We start from the raw sequence: 19,101 nt of genomic DNA, 5'->3' as shown, positions 1-19,101 counted from the left end.
CTCCCCCAACTCCCTCCGTCACCTGTGGGTACTACAGTGAGGTGGGCAACGGGGTCACCTCTCCCTATCCTGCCCCCCAACCCGCTCCCTCCCTTACCCCAAGGTGGGCACTGGGGACTGTGAGGAGGTCACCTCTACCCCCCTCATTCCCCTCCCTCTCCAACCCCACCTCTCCCAACTACCCCCTCTCTCCTGGCCCTTCCCTCCCTCCCCAACATTCCCCCCTTGCCTCCCCATCTCCCGCACTTCCCTCCTCGCCTTCCCACCCACTTCCTCACCTCCCACTCCCCATCTCCTTTGTCCCTGCCCCCTCGCCCCCACTCACTTGCCACCCCTCCCGCATCTCTCTCACCTCCCCCTATGGACTCTACATCAAGATGGAGATGGGTAGCTGGGGATCCACTTTGCCACCTGTTCCCACCTTCCCCTTTCCACATCCTCCCTCACCTCTCCTCCATCCTCTTGCCAAATATACCCCTGTGACCCTCCACAATCTCCCAGCCTCACCTCCCCTCCACCCTGTCCCTTGCCACCCTCCCCCCTCCACTGTGCCCTTTCACCCTCTCTGTAACCACAGCCCTGTCCCCCTCCACTCCCCATCCATCCTGCCCTTCCTCATTCTCCCCTCCACCCTCTCCACCTTCACCTCTCCCTTCTCCCCCACCCTGCCCTATTCCTCTCTGAGCCCACTGACATCCCCTCCCCCTCCATCCCCCTCCACCTTGCCCTTTGCCCCTCTCAGTACCCACTGGTGTCCTCCACTTCCTCCTCCCAGTGCACCCTGCCCCCTCCCTCCTCTCCATGCCCACTGACCTGTCCCCCAACCCACAGGCAGTTCTGGAAAGCAAATGGCCATGCCCTCGTCAGGGTGGGGGCCTGAGGTGGACGAAACTGCGTAATGTCATCATGGCAACAGCCCAGTTCCGCCGGCTGCTGCGGGAGCGACAGGAACGGGAGATGGATCGGACCCCCCCAGGTGAGCGAAGTGCCCTCACATCCCATGCAATAGAGGGACTGGAGAGTGGGGCGATGGGTGTAGGGTTACCAAAGACAGCAAGGAGTGTAGGGGACTGGAGGGGGGTTACAGAGACAGGTAGGGTTGTAGGGAATGGGTGGGGGGGTGGGTTACAGAGACAAGGAGGGGTGTGTTACAGAGACAAGGAGGGGTGTAGGGGACCGGAGATGGTTACAGAGACAGGGAGGAAAGTAGGGGCTCAGAGGGGGTGACAGGGAAAGGGAGAGGTGTAGGGGACTGGAGGGTGTAAAGGTTCAAACCTTGTATTTTTGATTTTTGTTAATTTTGTGCCTGTTTCTTTAAGAGAACCATTGTTTGTAGTGTTACCATAGTGATTATGATGTAATATATCACAATATCCGCCGAGACTAAGTATTTGCTCACTTATTCTACAAGATGTGAAGGAAGCATGAGCACGAGAAATTTTTCTTTGAGTTCTTGTATGTCTTTAAATACCATTTGTATCTCTATATATCTTTGTATCTCTATCATACAGTAAATGCTTTGTTATTCCTCATTATGAAAGTCTTGTGGCGAAGTTATGCAAAATGTTTCTCTGTTCTATCAACAAATTAAAACTACATTAAGTAACAGCCACAAAGTTTGATTTGTTGGATTAAAGAGATTGAAATTTGGGATATCACAGCTCCTGCTTTGGAAGATGATACTTTGAAATTAGAATACACAGGTTGATGGCTATACTTTAATGCAAAGAAAAATTTAATAGTGAACTTTGGAAGAAAGGCTTGTAAAATTTGTCTAAAAGAATTAACAACTTGATTTAAAGCCAAGAGACATCCACACTGTAATAATAGAATTTTCCAGAAGTGTGAGAACCTGTCTGTGAATTGTGCAGTTTGAAATTGAGCCGAGCATCCTTAAAAAAGATAAGCCACAGCTCTGGTAGTAGAATTGGCAGGGTAGCACAGAAAATGTTCTTGTAAACATGAACATTTAAGATCAGAAAGCTTGTGTGCAGAACCACAGAGACTATTCAGCCAACAGCAACTCTCTTAAAGGGACCGAGTAAGATACAAAATTTGTTTATAGTTCCAGTAGGAACCAGGAGAAGCCAGATTGCAATGTGAAGAACCCAAGATGGATAAGAAGAAGGCTCATCAAAGAACTGTTTGATCATGAGTTGAGCCAGCCTGCCGGACCAACAACGCTTGGCAGAAGGTTGAAACTAGTAGCCAAAGAAGAAGTGGCTTCAACTAGCAAGCAAGAAGAAGACTCTGTCAAGGCACTGCAGCTCTCATTCACTGACTTAAAAGTTAGTGGAACTGGAGGAGATGAATGTATGTTGCAAAGTCCCATTGGTGCTGTACCAAGCAAACTGCAGCATCTGAAAGTTCAGAAGTAAATCCTGATGATGTTGAAGGTTGTAATAAGTGTTACAGGGAGGTACAAATCAGGAATCAGCAACTGAGGCAAGAAGCTGAAATGAAGAATCAGCCAACTGAAGTTACAAACGGCTAGTGAGGAACTAAACAGATTATTGAATAGAGAAAAGAAAAGACAACTTGAGGAACAACGTGCTAGAATATAGCCAAAGTGAAAGCATTAGCTCAAAATTTGTTACTCAAAGTGACCTACCCAAAGGGTTAGCACCTAACCTTCCAGCCACAAGATAAAAATATACTCGAGCCAGGAGCCACAGGTGTTGCAGTTGGTGCTCAAATGGCAATGACCAATCCTATGGAAAGAGCTAACGACATTCAGTCTCTCCAGAGCGCACAACCTAAGGATCTTTTCAAAAGGAGGATATTCCAAAATAAATTCAACCTTGCGAGTTGATCATACTCAAGAATCTAAATGTCTCTTCATGCTGCTGGAGAACCAGCTACAAGTCAAGGATTTCCACCCATGCCATCATTTACAGCCCAAGGACCTGCACCTATGGCACCAGTTCAAGATCCGTTTTCTTCATTCATCTCAAGACAATGTCGCAAGCCATGGCGGACAAGACAATATAACATCACTTATAGCAAAACAAAACAAAATCTCTGCTATGTTAGCACAGCAACAAGGTTTAAATGGTTTACCCAAGAAGGGAATTCCAGTTTTTAGTGGAGACCCATTATAATATCTGACTTTCATGAAATCCTTTGAACATCACATTGAAAGTAATACTAAAAACACTAAAGATGGTCTGTATTACCTGGAGCAGTTTACAGGAGGACAGGTGAAGGAGTTAGTCAAAAGTTGCCACTATGTGGATCCAGAACAAGGTTTTAAAAGGGCAAAAGAATTATTGAAGCACCATTATGGCGATGAACATGAAATCGCCAGGGCCCACAGAGACAGGCAGCAATAAAACCAGAGGATGCAAAGGCTTTACAAGCATATGAGAGGATGTTGTAACACAATGGGAAGTAGTGAACATTTGCAAGAGCTGAATTTCCTTGCAAATTTGTCGATTATGGTCAATAAATTACCTTACAAGCTGAAGGACTTGCGGAGAACCAAAATTGCAGAGCTTAAGATTCTTCCCAGAAGGGACGTCACTTTTCAGGATGTTGTGCAATTTTTCGAATGGCAAGTGCATGTTCGCACTGTACCAGCATTTGGAAATATTAAGGATACTTCAATAGTTCCTAAAGATGTAAAGAAGTCTAAATCACCGTCTCAGCAGAAAGCAGAGAAGTACCTTTGTAACGGCTGTGTCAGATACAAGAACAGGAAAGAACAAGGAAACAGGAAAAAGAAGATCAGGCTGTTCAGGAAAGATGTTTGTATCGCAAAGATAAGCACGCTTTAGAAAGATGTTCACGACTGGAGAAAAAGTCGCATGATGAGAAATTAACCTTTCTAAAGAAGAATGGAATATGCTTTGGTTGTTTCTGTAAAGGACACATCAGCAAAACTTGTAATAAGCGACTCAGTTGTGATGTATGCAGTTTAAAACATCCAAAGTTACTGCATACTCAACGAAGGAAAGTTGAGAAGGAAGTCAAACAATCTGAATCCAAGACTATCGAGACAGTCAGAAAGGATACTTCAGACAAACAGTCTTACTGGGGCTGGTGACAAATTCCTCTCAATGGTTCCTATGCAGGTTAAAGCTAAAAAAAAAGGAACTTCATACTAAAGACCTCCGCATTTCTTGATCCAGGAAGAACTGCATCATTTTGTACTGTTGAATTGATGAATAAACTTAATCTTCATGGAAAAAGATCACAGATCTTGTTGAAGACAATGAATGATGAAAGGAACATTGAAACTAATATAGTTTCAGGTTTACAGATTGCTGAATTGAATAGCAATGAATTTTGCAATCTTCCAAGTGTATATACTCAGAAGACTATGCCTGTAAATAAAGAGCAAATTCCACATCAGGATGATATCAAACAGTGGGTTCATCTAAAAGACATTTGCTTGCCTAAGATTGATGCCAAGATTGAAATGTTAATTGGATTAGATGTACCAAAACCTCTCGAACCTCTAGAAGTAATAAAGAGTCAAAATGACGGACCTTATGCTGTGAAAACGTTGCTTGGATGACAATTAACAGACCATTAGGAGGAAAAATGAATAATGACTGGAGGAGGTCACAGAGACAAAGAGGGGTGTTGGGGACTAGAGGAGGTTACAGGGAGGGTTGTAGGGGACCGGAGAGGGTTACAGAGACAGGGAGGGATGTAGGGGACTGGAGTGGGTTAGAGAGACAGGGAGTGGTGTTGGGGACTGGAGGATGTTACAGAGACAGGGAGGGGTGTTGGGGACCAGAAGAAGTTACAGAGACAGGGAGGGGTGTTGGGGACTAGAGGAGGTTACAGAGTCAGAGAGGGGTGAAGGGGCTCGGAGGGGATTACAGAGACCGGGAGGAAAGCAGGGGGTTACAGAGACAGGGAGTGATGTAGGGAATCAGAGGGGGTGACAATAGGGAGGAGTGTAGGGGAGCGGAAAGGGTGACAGAGATCGGGATGGGTGTAGGGGACTGGAGAGGGTTACAGAACAGGGAAGGTGTTGGGGATTCTTGTTATTCGGTCTCATTCCTTGGACTGTGATTAATGCTGGTTGTCTTCTTCCCCCCCCACCCACCAACTTGCAGACCAACCCAAGGAGGGGGTTACGATCCAGCGTCACACCACGTGGGCAGGCAGCAGTGGCAGCTTAGAGATATGGGATGGGCCACGCCGTACCCTGGTCAAGAGCAGGAGTGCCAGTTGTACCCGGTCCAAGGACTGCCCAGGATCCACCGAACCCTCCCCTCGCTGGTCCCTCCACCCCTCCTCCTGTGATAGATTGGCCAATGGCACCTGCACCCCTCCTCGGGTGGCAGCCCACTCCCCGGAATTTGGCAGCCGGAGACGGGACTCCAGGACAAGCCGGAAGGGGAGCAGGGAGCGGACCCGCGGACGGGAGCTCGATGAGAACTCTAACAACGTCAGGCTGACCAGCCGGGGACTGTCACGGAAAATCCAGAGCCTGCTGACCTCGTCATCCAATCGCAGGCCTGGGGCCAAGTTAGCCATGAGCACGGAGAAGCTGGGACCACAGGCTGTCCAGGAGCCTGACATTGAGGTGGGAGGGTGCTCTGGGTCACGGTGGGGGCAGTGTGATTAGAATTGTTTGTAATTGGAGTGTATGTGATTGTGTGTCTGTGTTCGTGTGTGTGATTGAAACTGATGGCATGTGACTAAGTGTGTGTGATTTTGAGGGTGTGTGTGTGTATACGTGATTGTGAGTATGCACAGATTGGATTCTTGTATGCGCGCATGCCCCAGCTTGAGGGATGTGACTACAAGTGTGAGTGAATGCACGTGAGTGAATGTGCGTGGATGTGTCACTGCATGGGTGCACGTGTGTCTGAGTACATGTATTTGCACTTTCTAGCAACTTGTACGACCGTGAAAGTGATAAAATCAAAGAATCGAAGTAAAACCAATCCAAAAAACACACTGGATCCTCTCCATCACACCAAGGACCTCCCTGTCTCTGTAATCCCCTCCGGTCCCCTACACCCCTCCCTGTCTCTGTAACCTGCTCTGGTCCCCTACACCTTTCCCGGTCTCTGTAACCCGGTCCGGTCCCCTACACCCCTCCCTGTCTTTGTAACCTTCTCTGGTCCCCGACACCCCTCCCTATCTCTCTAACTCCCTCCTGTCTCCTACACCATTGCAGTCTCTGTAACCCCCTCTGGTCCCCTACACCCCTCCCTGTCTCTGTAATCCACTTCAGTCCCCAACACCCTTCCCTGACTCTGTAACACCCTCCTCTCCCCTCTGTTGGATGTTTTCCCTGTCCTCCAGGTGACCCTCCCCCCCTCCTCCCCAGCGCTGGGAAGCCTGATGCAGCCCTGATGCTGATGTGCTGTTGTCTGCAGCCCCAGGCGCTGGGATCCAACCTGGACTCGTCAGGATCTGATCTGCGCGAGACAGTGGACTCACAGTCACGGAGCTCATTCACCAGCCTGCAGACTGCCACACTGGAGGTGAGGGATGGTGGGCTGCAAGGTGCTGAGAGGCTGGGGTGAGGATGGGGCAGTGTATGGGTATTGGAAGGGGGGGAGGGGAGGTGGAAGGGTGGTGTGGGGATTCTTTGCACTCCCTAACCCCTGACCCCCCTTGTTCTCTGTCCCCCCATTCTCCGCCCCCTCACTCTCTCTGCCCTCCCACCTCTCCCTCTCTTCCCTCCCACCTCTCCCTCTCTTCTCTCCCACCTCACGCTCTCTGCTCACACCCACAGGTGCTGCTATCGAGCTGCTCCCCCTGCACGAGCTGCTCAACACTGGTTTACGACGAGGAGATCATGGCCGGATGGTCTGCCGACGACTCCAACCTCAACACCCACTGCCCCTTCTGCTCCTCCTCCTTTGTGCCTCTGCTCAACGTGGAGATCAGCCGGCCTCAGCCGGAGCCCAGGTAGGCAGCTCTTGGCACCCTCCCTATGTCTGCTCCTCCCATCCTCCCTCCTTGCCTCTTTCTTGCTTCTTATCAATGTGGAGATCAGCCAGCCTCATCTACAGCAGCACAGGTAGCTGACCCTGCACTCCTACTCCCTCCCTCTTTCCTTCGTGCCTCTCCACATGGAGATCAGCCATCCTCAGCCATGGCACCCCAGGTAGGCGGTCCTTGGCACCCTCCCCCCACCCCCCCCATGTCTCTCCCCCTTTCCTTCCTGCCTTCATCCCTCCTTCCTTCCCCTCCCTCCCTCCTCTACCTCCTCTCTCCCCTACCCCCTCCGCAGCACTGCCTCGGACCCTCCTCCCCTCCTCTCTCCCTCATCCCTCCCTCCTTTACCTCTTCCTCCTCCCCCCTCCCTATGCACCTGCATGGACCCGATGGGAGGGAGGCAGCAGTGGCACAAATGGAGTTAACAGTGCAGGCTCTGTGATTGGCTGCAGCTCGCATGAGGGCTCGGGGAGTACCGCCAGTGTTCAGCTGTCCTCGACCAACCAATCACCTGTTCTGAGTGACCGCCGGGAGCTTCTGAGTGAGGATATGCCTGGGCCAGTCAGTGCCAGCCTGTGGAGCAGCTCACTGGTGAGTTCCTGCCTGAGCTCCCCAGCCCTTGTGCAGTGTCTGGCAACCTACATGTGGGATGTGCCCTCCGGGTACATACCCTGACATCTTCATGTTTCCGTCCATATGGGGAAGTGTCCTGCTCTCCTTAACCATAACATAGCCGTTCCGGAGGCCCTTCAGCCCATCACACCCAATGCTGGACCACTCTGCCTTGGATTGTTTCCCCATTTTCTGGGACTCGTTTTGTGGCCAACCACCAGCAGGTTCGTACTGTAGATTACCCATGGACCCATGGTCTGGGGTTTATTGATTATGAAAGGTTTAAAAATGGCTGGAGTTCAAAGCGTTAATTCTCCATCAAATCAAAAATCTATTTGTGTCTAGACCACATTCTCTGTGGCAGTCTCCACTACTCCCTGGGGCACAGAATTCCCATATATCCACTCCTCTTTGGGAGAAGCAGTTCCCCCTCATCCCCATCCTGAATCTACTTCCCAAATCCTGAGGCTGCACCCCGTCATTTATCTCATCTGCCAGTGGAAACAACCTCCGTGCCTCTATTTTATCCACCCCGTTCATAATTTTATACATTTATAAGCTTTTCCCACCAGTCCTGCCCCATTCCTTCCAAAGTTAAATGAGTACACTCCCAGGTGACTCAATTTCTCTTCAAGCTAACCTCCTAATCTCCAGAATCCTCGTGGTGAGCCTCCTCTGCACTGCCTCTAAAGCCAGTCTATCCTTTCTCCAGTGAGAAGACCAGAACTGTACGCTCCACTCCAGGTGGGGCCTCACCAGTTCCCTGTACAGCTGTAGCAGAATCTCCCTGCTCTTGCATCCCACTCCTCCAGCGATGCACTAGAGTGTCCCATTTGCCTTCTTGATGGCCTGTGGACCAAACTTCAGCAGTACGTCCCTTGACCTTCCTTTAAAGCTCAGCCCCTGCACCTTGCCCTTACTCCCTTGGATCTCTCACTGTGACCTGACTCTCTGCACAGCTCTCTGTATTTACTAGAGGATGGACTTGCTCGTGAAAAGCACACAGAATACCCTTTCCAGAGGCAATCGATGTTTCACTCCTGAGCCCATCGTTGGGAATGTTGAAGGGCAGGTAGACACCTGAAGGAAAAAATGTGAGGGGAGGCGGGAGGACAGAAGTGGAGAAGTGATGGGATCCGAGAGATCCCCTTCTTTGCCCTCAGCCCCTTCGCATCTCAGTGTCTTTCTCTTCCATCCTCCCACCTGTTACCTGTCCCAAAACTGCTGGCTACCTTTCACTTCCTCTGCGTGACCTGCTGAGTTCCTCCAGTCTAGCATGTCTGCACACTGCCCTCAACCCCAGCATCTACAGTCTTCCTCGTTCTACCGTCACCGTGGCACACGTGAAAACACGTGCAAGCTGGAACAGTTTGACAAGCAACAAAACACAAGAATCTGTAGACACCATGATCGAAGTAAAAACACAACGCTGGAGAAACTCAGCTGGTCAAACCTGGACTTTAGATAGCAAAGATAAAGATACAGAACTAACGATGATTATGTGGTCGATTGGATCAGCAAGTTTACAGATGACATTAAGATTGGAAGTGTTGTGGATGGGGAGGAAGGTTTTCAAAGCCTGCAGAGGAATCTGGACCAGCTGGAAAAATGGCAGATGGAATTTGTGAGATGTTGCATTTTGGAAAGATGGTCGGGCCCTGAGGAGTGCAGTAGAACAGAGGGATCTAGGAGTACAGACACATAAATTCCCTGAAAGTGGCGTCACAGGTGGACAGGGTTGTAAAGAGAACTTTTGGCACATTGGCCTTCATCGATCAAAGTATTGAGTATTGGGAGTTGGGATGTTAGGGTAAAGTTGTAGAAGACATCGGTGAGGCCAGATTTTTGGTCACCTAATGACAGGAAAGATCTCAATTATAGATAGAAAAAGTGTAAAGAAGATTTACTATGATGTCCTGAGTTACAGGGAAAGGTTAAACAGGTTAGGACTTTATTCCCTGGAGTGTAGAAGAATAAGGGGAGATTTGATGGAGGTATTTAAAATTATGAAATGGATAGACAGAGTAAATGGATTTTTTTCCACTTTGTAGGTGAGATACAATCCAGATGATGTGGGTTAAGGTTGAAAGGGGAAAAGTTTAGAGGGAATGTGAGGGGGATCCTCTTCACAGAGTGTGGAACAAGCTGCCAGCTGAAGTGATCAATGTGAGCTCAATTTTAACATTTAAGAAGAATTTGGACTGGCACATGGATTGGAGGGGTATGGACTGGGTGCGGGTCAGATGACTAGGCAGAAAAATGGTTCAGTACAGACTAGGTGTCAAAGAGCCCTGGTGCTTTAATGGTCTATGATACATGATAGACTAAAGACACCCTGATGAAGGACTCAAGCCTGAAATGTTGGTTCTGTATCTTTGCTATATAAAGTTCATTGTTTGACCTGCCAAGTTTCTCCAGCGTTATGTTTTTACTTCAACCATGGGGTCTGCAGACTTTGTTATACGCTGTGTGACCTGCTGTTTCTTTAGCATTGTTTCTAAAAGTTCACAGCATCCAGGAAAGGAGAAGCTCCCTCTGTTTGCCAAGATCCTATCTACACAGCGCAACCCCCCACCTCTTAAATTTTGCACCAGCCCCCCACCCCCCCTCCTTAACCACTCCTAGCCTGTCAGTTGTTGCCTATCTTGGTAATGGCCCCAGTCACAGGAGGATGTCGAGAGATGCCAGTGTTTCCTCAGGCAGACGTTGGGCGCTCCGTAATCCAGATGTACCCCAACTTTGAACATTACAGGCCCTTCCACCCACAATGAAAACCTACCCTATTGAAATCTATATGGGAGAGGTGACTTAATAGAGGACGACAAGATTCTGAGAGGCATAGATAAGATGGACAGCCAGCACCCATTTCCCAGGGCAGGAAGAGCAAACACCAAAGGACATGTGTACAAAGTGAAGGGAAAGAAGTTTAGGGGAGATGTCAGGGGTAAGTGTTTTATACACAGAGTTGTGGGTGCTGAAATGCCTTGCCGCAGGTGGTGGTGGAGGCTGGAGCATTAGGAGCATTTAAGAGACTCTTAGACAGGCTCACGGATGAAAGAAAAATAGAGGGTTATGAGGTAGGAAGGGTTTTTGTTTTTTTTTGGTAAGAATACAGAATATACAGTAGGTCAGCACAACATTGAGGGCCGAAGGGCCTGTACTGTGCTGTAATTTCTATGTTCCCTACATATTTTCATTCATACCGTGTACCTAACTGAGTCTTTTAAATATCCAGCCTCCACCACCACCCCCGGCAATGCATTCCAGGCCCCCGCAACTCTATGTATAAAAAAACTTACCCCTGATGTCTCCCCTAAACTTCCCTCCCCTCTCCCTATACAGACGCCCTCTGGTATTGCCTGCTTTGGCCCGGGACAAAGGTGCTAGCTGTCTGTCCTATCTAAGACCCTTGTACATCCCTTCATCAAGTCACCTCTGTTGCTGCAAAGAGGAAAGCTCCCTCGCTCTGCAAACCTTGCTTCATGTGACTTCCGTGGGACTGCAAAACCGAAAGCAGAGGCTGGCGGGAGCACTCAGCAGGTCAGGCCATACTGGCAGAGAGGAAGTCGGTGAGGGAGTTGGATTTGAGGGGCAGGGTGGGGAACAAAATAGGATTTAGTGTCAGTAAATGGTGGATGGTCAAGCACAGACTCAAAGGGCCGAAGTGATTGTCCCCGTCCCCAGAAGGAAACGGTCCGATAAATTGCAGAAAATTCCCAGGGCAGAGAATTCAGCCGGGGGGGGTGGGGGTCCATGTCAAGGTTCGAGTAGGTGGGTGTGTGATGGTCAGCACAGTTGATGGGTTGAAGGATCTGGTGGAGAGGTATGGATGGGTCAGAGTTGGGTGGGTTAGGGATGAGGACGGTTTGGGAGAGCCAGGGTGATGCTGACATTCCAGTGTTGCCATAGGCCGGTCTCGGATCGAGGGGGGGTGAGCGAGTGACGGTGGCCTACGTCAGTCCCCTGGTCCTGCGCAAGGAGCTGGAGAGCCTGCTGGCCAACGAGGGCGATTCTGTGCTGGAGCAGACGGCTCTTCTGGACGGGCACCCCATCATCTACTGGAACCTGGTCTGGTACTTCCAACGGCTCGAGCTCCCCCACAGGCTACTGCATCTGGTGCTGGGTTTGGTGCCAGGCCGGGCCGAGGGACAGGTACAGGGGATGGGGGCGCTGGGAAACCGGTATTGGGGGGGGGGGTCAGGGGACCGGTATAGGAGGGAGCAAGGGGGATTGCTCAGACACAGGTATGGGGGGGAGGTAAGGGGGCTGGGAAACAGGCACGAGGGCTGGGAAACTGGTGAGGGGGACAAGGGAACTGAGAAACTGGTACAAGGGGCAAGGGGGCTAGGAAACAGGTATGAGGATAGGGGTGGGGACAAGACACAGATGCGGGAGTAGGTGTGGATGGGACTTAGAACCAGCGTGGGAGGGGGAAGCAAGGGGAGCCAGGACACAGGTACAGGGGTAGGGGGGCTGGAACACGGGTATGGCGCTGGGACAGAGGTACAGGGAAGGGGGTGGGGCCGGGACACAAGTATGGAGGTGGGGCTGGGACACAGGTTACCCCTCTCTCGCCCCAACTCTCCTCTCTCACCCTGTCCCCCCATTCTCGCCTCGTCCCTGCTCTCGCCCCGTCCTCCCTCTCTGCCCTATTCCCCCGCCCTATCCCCCCCACCACCCTGTCCCCCCCTCCGCCCTGCCCCCCCTCTGCCCTGCCACTTCGCCTCTCCCTCTTGCCCCGTCCCCCCTCTCTTGCCCCATCCCCCCTCTCTTGCCTTGTCCCCCCTCTCTTGCCCTGTCCCCCCTCTCTTGCCCCGTCCCCCCTCTCTTGCCCCATCCCCCACTCTCTTGCCCCGTCCCCCCACTCTCTTGCCCCATCCCCCCACTCTCTTTCCCCATCCCCCCACTCTCTTGCCCCGTCCCCCACTCCCTTGCCCCGTCCCCCACTCCCTTGCCCCGTCCCCCACTCTCTTGCCCCGTCCCCCACTCTCTTGCCCCGTCCCCCACTCTCTTGCCCCGTCCCCCACTCTCTTGCCCCATCCCCCCACTCTCTTGGCCCGTCCCCCCACTCTCTTGCCCCGTCCCCCCACTCTCTTGCCCCGTCTCCCCTTCTCTCGCCCCGTCTCCCCTTCTCTCGCCCCGTCTCCCCTTCTCTCGCCCCGTCTCCCCTTCTCTCGCCCCGTCTCCCCTTCTCTCGCCCCGTCTCCCCTTCTCTCGCCCCGTCTCCCCTTCTCTCGCCCCGTCCCCCCTCTCGCCCCGTCTCCCCCCCTCTCGCCCCGTCTCCCCCTCTCTCGCCCCGTCTCCCACCTCTCTCGCCCCGTCTCCCCCTCTCTCGCCCCGTCTCCCCCCTCTCTCGCCCCGTCTCCCCCTCTCTCGCCCCGTCTCCCCCCTCTCTCGCCCCGTCTCCCCCCTCTCTCGCCCCGTCTCCCCCCTCTCTCGCCCCGTCTCCCCCCTCTCTTGCCCCGTCTCCCCCCTCTCTCGCCCCGTCCCCCATCACTCTCGCCCCGTCCCCCATCACTCTCGCCCCGTCCCCCATCACTCTCGCCCAGTCCCCCATCACTCTCGCCACGTCCACATCACTCTCGCCCCGTCCCCATCACTCTCGCCCCGTCCCCATCACTCTCGCCCCGTCCCCATCACTCTCGCCCCGTCCCCCCTCTCGCCCCGTCTCCCCCCCTCTCGCCCCGTCTCCCCCTCTCTCGCCCCGTCTCCCACCTCTCTCGCTCTGTCTCCCACCTCTCTCGCCCCGTCTCCCCCCTCTCTCGCCCCGTCTCCCCCCTCTCTCGCCCCGTCTCCCCCCTCTCTCGCCCTGCCTCCACTTCTCTAGCCCCATCTCCCCTTCTCTCGCCCCGTCTCCCCTTCTCTCTCCCCGTCTCCCCTTCTCTCACCCCGTCTCCCCCCTATCTCGCCCCGTCTCCCCCTTTTCTCGTCCCGTCTCCCCCCTCTCTCGCCCCGTCTCCCCCTCTCTCGCCCCTTCTCCCCTCTCTCGCCCCTTCTCCCCTCTCTCGCCCCGTCTCCCTCCCCCCTCTCTCGCCCCGTCTCCCCCCTCTCTCGCCCCGTCTCCCCCCTCTCTCGCCCCGTCTCCCCCTCTCTCGCCCCGTCTCCCCCCTCTTTCGCCCCGTCCCCTCCCTCTCTCGCCCCGTCCCCTCCCTCTCTCGCCCCGTCTCCCCCCCTCTCGCCCCGTCTCCCCCTCTCTCGCCCCGTCCCCTCCCTCTCTCGCCCCGTCTCCCCCCTCTCTCGCCCCGTCTCCCCCTCTCTCGCCCCGTCTCTCCCTCTCTCGCCCCGTATCCCCCCTCTCTCACCCCATCTCCCCCTCTCTCGCCCCGTCTCCCCCTCCCCTTCTCCTGTCTCTCGTTCTCTCCCATCGCTTGTTCTCTCCCCCTTCTCCCGTCTCCCGTTCTCTCCCCTTCTCCTGTTCTCTCCCCCTTCTCCCGTTCTCTCCCCCTTCTCCCATTCTCTCCCCTTCTTCCATCTCCTGTTCTCTCTCCCGTCTCCTGTTCTCTCCCCTTCTTCCGTCTACCATTCTCTTGTCTCTCGTTCTCCTCCTTCTCCCGTCTCTCTTTCTCTCCCCCTTTTCTCGTCTCACCTCCTTCTCTTGTCTCTCTCTCCCCCCCCTCTTTTCACTCTCTCTCTCCCCCTCTTTTCACCTGTCTCTCTCTCCCCATCTCTCCCTCCTTCTCCCGTCTCTCATTCTCTCTCTCCCCCCCCTCTTTTCGCCCATCTCTCTCCCCCTTTTATCTCCTCTCCTGCCTCATCCTCTCCATTCTTGGACTCTCCTGATGTCTCTATCCCTCCTCCACGTCTCAGTATGATATCTCTCCATCTCTATGAGTGGGTGGTGTGTTGGAGAAGTGAGTGCTGATAACCGGTCCTGTTGGTTGTTGCAGGAGTCACTGGCGTGGCTACCCGGTAAAGTGATTTTCCGGGTCCGGCTGCTGTGGGATGTGTTGGACCCAGACCCCATCCAGCGCACCCCGCTTTACCTCCAGTGGAGGATGTTCAGTAAGTGCCACTGCTCCAGCACCTGCCCCGCGGCTTCGCTTTGTGTGCCAGAGTGGAAGGATCGGGAAAGTTTACCACTGCCTGGCCTGGAGGGGGGTCACAGGGCAGAGTGGGGACTGCACGGCCTGGAGGGGGGGACTGTCCGGCCTGGAGGGGGTGGGGGAACTGGGCCGAGTGGGAACTGCCTGTCCTGGAGGGGTGGGAACTGGGCTGAGTGAGGACTGCCTGGCCTGGAGGGGGTGGGGGGACTGGGCAGTGTGGGGACTGCCTGGAATGGAGGGGGTTGGACAGGCAGAGCAGAGATGAGGGGGCGAGGGGAGGCCTGTGCCATTGACCAGTGCTGTTTGGTTCTGCGCAGGTCAGATGCCGGCACACCACTGGAGGACAGGACAGCAGCCAGTCACCCTCCGCTACCTGGAGGAGGTTGTCGGACACGTCGGCCTGAATGAGGTGCACAAGGCCATCAGCCTCGTCCTGGAGGAGGCAGGGCGGCAAGAGGGAGGCCCACGGCAGCGGAGGTAGGAGGGTGGACTGGCTCGCTGACCCACTCCGTTCGTCCCCCAACCCTGTCCCCCTCATTCCGTCTCTGAACTCCTCCCTCATTCCATCTCTGAACCCTGTTCCCCCCCCACCCTTGGTCTGTCCCACGAACTCCGTTCCCCCCTCAGTCTGTCCCCAAACCCTGTCCCCCTCGGTCCATCCCTGATATTACTTGGTCTATCCCTGAAATCCATTCCACGCCGTCCATACCAGAACCCTTTCCCCCTCAGTACATACCCCTCCATACATCCCCGAACCTGATCCCCCTCAGTCCCATCAGGTTCTTACCCTAAATCTTGCCCCACCCAGTCCTTGAACTCTGATCAAATTATCAGCAATGGCAGCTGGGTAATGGGGGTGAGAGCAGGGACACTCCAACCTTGTTTAACCTCCTGACCCTCTCACTCTCCTGCAGGAGTCTGTATAGAGAGATCCTCTTCTTGATCATGGCTGCACAGGGCAAGGACAACGTCAATATCGGTAAGGATGAAGGAGGTGGGACCTGACGCTCACACATCACCAATGAAATGATCAGCAGGTTCCTTACCATCAGCCACTAGTTACTTACAAGTGGTGGTCAGACACAGAGGGAAGCTCCCTCCACATCATCCCATCACACACTTCCGGGGTCAGACACAGAGTGAAGCTCCCTCCAGACGGTCCCATCACACACTCCCAGGGTCAGACACAGAATGAAGCTCCCTCCACACAGTCCCATCACACACTCTTGGGGTCAGACACAGAGGGAAGCTCCTTCCACACTGTCCCATCACACACACCCAGGATCAGTCACAGTGAAGCTCCCTCCATACCATTCCATCACACACTCCCAAGACCAGACACAGAGTGAAGCTCCCTCTGCACTGTCCCATCACACACTCCCGGGGTCAGACACAGAGTGAAGCTCCCTCCACACTATCCCATCACTCACTCCCAGGGTCAGACACGGAGTGAAGCTCCCTCCACACCGTCCCATCACACACTTCCAGGGTCAGATACAGAGTGAAGCTCTACACCGTCCCAACACACACACCCAGGGTCAGTCACAGTGAAGCTCCCTCCATACCATTCCATCACACACTCCCAAGACCAGACACAGAGTGAAGCTCCCTCTGCACTGTCCCATCACACACTCCTGGGGTCAGACACAGAATGAAGCTCCCTCCACAATGTCCCATCACACACACTCCCAAACACGGTACCTTCAGCGGGAAAAACTTGATCCTGAGTGCCTGGTTTGAAAGCACTTTTTAAATTTGCTGCGGGACAGAACTTCTCAATGGTGAGTTAATAACTACCATGTTTTTTCTCTCTCCCTCCCTTCACTGTCCCTACCCTGCACCCTCCCCTCTCCCGCATACAAATTCTCCTTACAGCCGCTTTCGACAAGAAGTACCATGCAGCTTGTGCCCGCCTCGCCAGTTCTCTGGGCCAACAGCAGCTGAGGCAAGAGCGCATCCTGCCCCCGATCCCCAAGGCCTTGGACTGCCGGAAAGCATTTGGTCCTCTGCTGGAATGTTGAAGAGGTGATCCCGGTCGGGAGAAGGTCTGGTCCAGGGAGGCAGGAGGTCATGGTGTGCTGGAGAGTAGGAAAGTGGCCCATCTCTGCCGTGGGCACGTGTACATAATATACATAAATATCTTATATATATATATATATATATATATATTATATTTTCCTGTGAGGCGAACAATAATTGACTGTTAGTGTGGCGACCCAGTCACACGCTGTAAATATCAAAGTATTTAACTTTGCACGATATGACATGTGCAGGGATCAGGAATGAAAGAGATATCCGTGTTTGAGCTGATGAATGGGTTGCAGGAAGCTCCAGGAACTATTTTTTGATCTCGTCCGTGAAGCTGTGCGTGTGTGTACAAGCATTCACTAAATTGTGCCAGTGTTTTAAGTGTGGGCATTTGCCTAACAAGCTGTGTGGACATGTGTGCACGCATTTGTGTGCATGCGCGTGCACCTTGGTGTCAGTGTTTTAAGCACGTCTCTAACAAGCCGTGGCGACTGTATGCATACTTGGTTGACAGGCTGTTTGGTGCTTACACCCTCAGGCGTGGGTCCCAGGACTGAGAGGGAATCTGGCACTGCAGATCCCCCTCGCAGTGGGGGGGGGGGGGGGTGGAATCTCTCCTCTCGTAACCCCCCAAATGGAAAATCCCCTCCCCTGCAGAAACTATCTCCCCTCTGCATTACGCCCACACACAAAAAAAATCCCCTCCCACTGCAGAAACTCCCCCTTCTGCAGAAACCCCACTTCTGTAGATGCCACCCTTCAGAAACCCACCTGCAGATGTCCCCTCCCCTGCAGAAAACCCTTCCCCTTCATGGGCAGGAGGGAGGGGTGTCCTGCCTCTTGCCCCTTTGCCTCTGATTCGTCTGGCTTTCCCGGGTCTGGGCGACTCACCCATGGAGAATGAGTTGTATGAAGATGTGCCAGCCCATTGCGAAGCCCCTCCCCCTCATCAGCACGGTGGTCCAAGGGGAGAGCGCTAGCGAGGCCACACCACATTGGCACTGTTCCCCGGCTCATCGTGGAGCTTGTCTCCAAGGCTGACACTGCCGCTGGGACGTGGGGCACTGGGGGTCCATACCAACCACACAGGGCATTGCAGGGGACCTCGCACAGGAGGCCGTTCAGCCAATGGTGCTGTCCCATCCTATCCACCATCCCCCCCCCTCTCCACTCATCCCCGCGTCCCAGCACTGAGGAAGGTCCCCCTCCCCACCATTGACACCTACACTGAGTGAACCCCCTCCTCGCCCTCCCCTTCCCACAACCCTCTTCCCACAGAACTCAACCCCAACACCCTGTCTCCCCCACTTCCCACCAGTATCTCACCTTCCGTCTCCCCCCTTACAAACTGCCAGTCTCCTCCCTCCCCCAGTATCCTCCCCCTTCCACCCATTTCACAACCACTTCTCCCCCCCCCCCCCCCACTTCCCGCTCTCACTCACATTCCCTGCCCCAGTGGCCCCCTCTCCAGTTATGGCCCCACTGAGAATGAACCCTACCACCACCATTCAGCCTTTCCCAGCACCAGCCTCCTCTCCCCTCCTGGCAACCTCAAGATGGACACATTTAATCAACCTTCCTTCCTCCCCACCCACCTCCCCTGGCATCGGGTCCGAGCTGACCCCAGGGACATGGGGCAGAATGGGATACCGGACCCTGGGCTGAGTGGTGAGATTGGCATTGGGGACCTGGGCAAGGTGGGATACCGGACCCTGTGCTGTGTGGTGGGGAAGAACGGGGACCTCGGCCAGGGGGATAGGCTGGAACCGGTGCTGTGTGGTGGGGTTGGCATCAGGGACCTTGGGAAGGGTGGAATACTGGACCCCGTGCTGTGTGGCGGGGAGTCTGACACTTGCTGATTTGCACTGTTCCCTCTTTCTTTCGTCCTTTACCTGTGAAGCTGCTGACCGATCAGATACTCCATGTAAAGCCATCTAATGATCAATAAACAAAGACTTTGTGGCCAGTCACTACCCAAGCGTTTTATTCCCCTCCTCCACCTCCACACCAAGCAGGCCAGTGTTGACGTTTGCTCGAACCCTCGGGAGACAACATACAGTGCATTAACACACTGGAGAAACGCAGCACCCACAGCACCAACTCCGGGCCTTGGCCCTTTCTCGGGAGGCATCTTGCTTGTCTTCATTGTTAGGGATAAGACCATAAGATTTAGGAGGAGAAATAAGCCATTCAGCCCATTGAGTCTTCCCTGCCATTCAATCATGACATGATCCATTTTCCCACTCTGCCCCTCTGCCCAGCCGTTTTTCCATAACCTTTGATGCCCTGGCTAATCAAGAAACTTTTAATCTCTGCCTTAAATACAACCAATGACCTGGCCTCCACAACTGCCTGTGGCAACAAATTTCACTGATTCACCACCCTCTGGCTGAAGAAATTCCTCCACATCTCTGTTCTAAACAGTTGCCCTTCAATCCTAGAGTTGTGCCCTCTTGTCCTTGACTCTCCCACCATGGGAAACAACATTTCTATGTCCGCACTGTCC

The 19,101-nt window shown here is 53.6% G+C and overlaps 1 protein-coding gene across 2 annotated transcripts in view; it reads left to right on the top strand.

Moving 5' to 3' along the window:
• Positions 1 to 18,561, top strand: part of dennd4b (DENN/MADD domain containing 4B) — a 47,978-nt gene extending 29,417 nt beyond the window's left edge. For both annotated transcript variants that reach the window (XM_069940565.1, XM_069940564.1), the window contains 10 exons: positions 832 to 976; positions 5,070 to 5,542; positions 6,345 to 6,452; positions 6,707 to 6,882; positions 7,365 to 7,503; positions 11,434 to 11,676; positions 14,412 to 14,526; positions 14,885 to 15,044; positions 15,482 to 15,546; positions 16,443 to 18,561. In XM_069940565.1, the coding sequence (XP_069796666.1) occupies positions 832 to 976; positions 5,070 to 5,542; positions 6,345 to 6,452; positions 6,707 to 6,882; positions 7,365 to 7,503; positions 11,434 to 11,676; positions 14,412 to 14,526; positions 14,885 to 15,044; positions 15,482 to 15,546; positions 16,443 to 16,588 (1,770 nt within the window). In that variant the 3' untranslated portion in view covers positions 16,589 to 18,561. The remainder of the gene's footprint in view (positions 1 to 831; positions 977 to 5,069; positions 5,543 to 6,344; positions 6,453 to 6,706; positions 6,883 to 7,364; positions 7,504 to 11,433; positions 11,677 to 14,411; positions 14,527 to 14,884; positions 15,045 to 15,481; positions 15,547 to 16,442) is intronic.
• The last annotated feature ends 540 nt before the right edge of the window (positions 18,562 to 19,101 follow it).

Source organism: Narcine bancroftii, chromosome 5 (assembly GCF_036971445.1).
Source record: "Narcine bancroftii isolate sNarBan1 chromosome 5, sNarBan1.hap1, whole genome shotgun sequence".
Taxonomy (NCBI): Eukaryota; Metazoa; Chordata; class Chondrichthyes; order Torpediniformes; family Narcinidae; genus Narcine; species Narcine bancroftii.
Note: the sequence above shows the minus strand (reverse complement) of the source record. Positions and strands in the feature narration are given on the sequence as shown.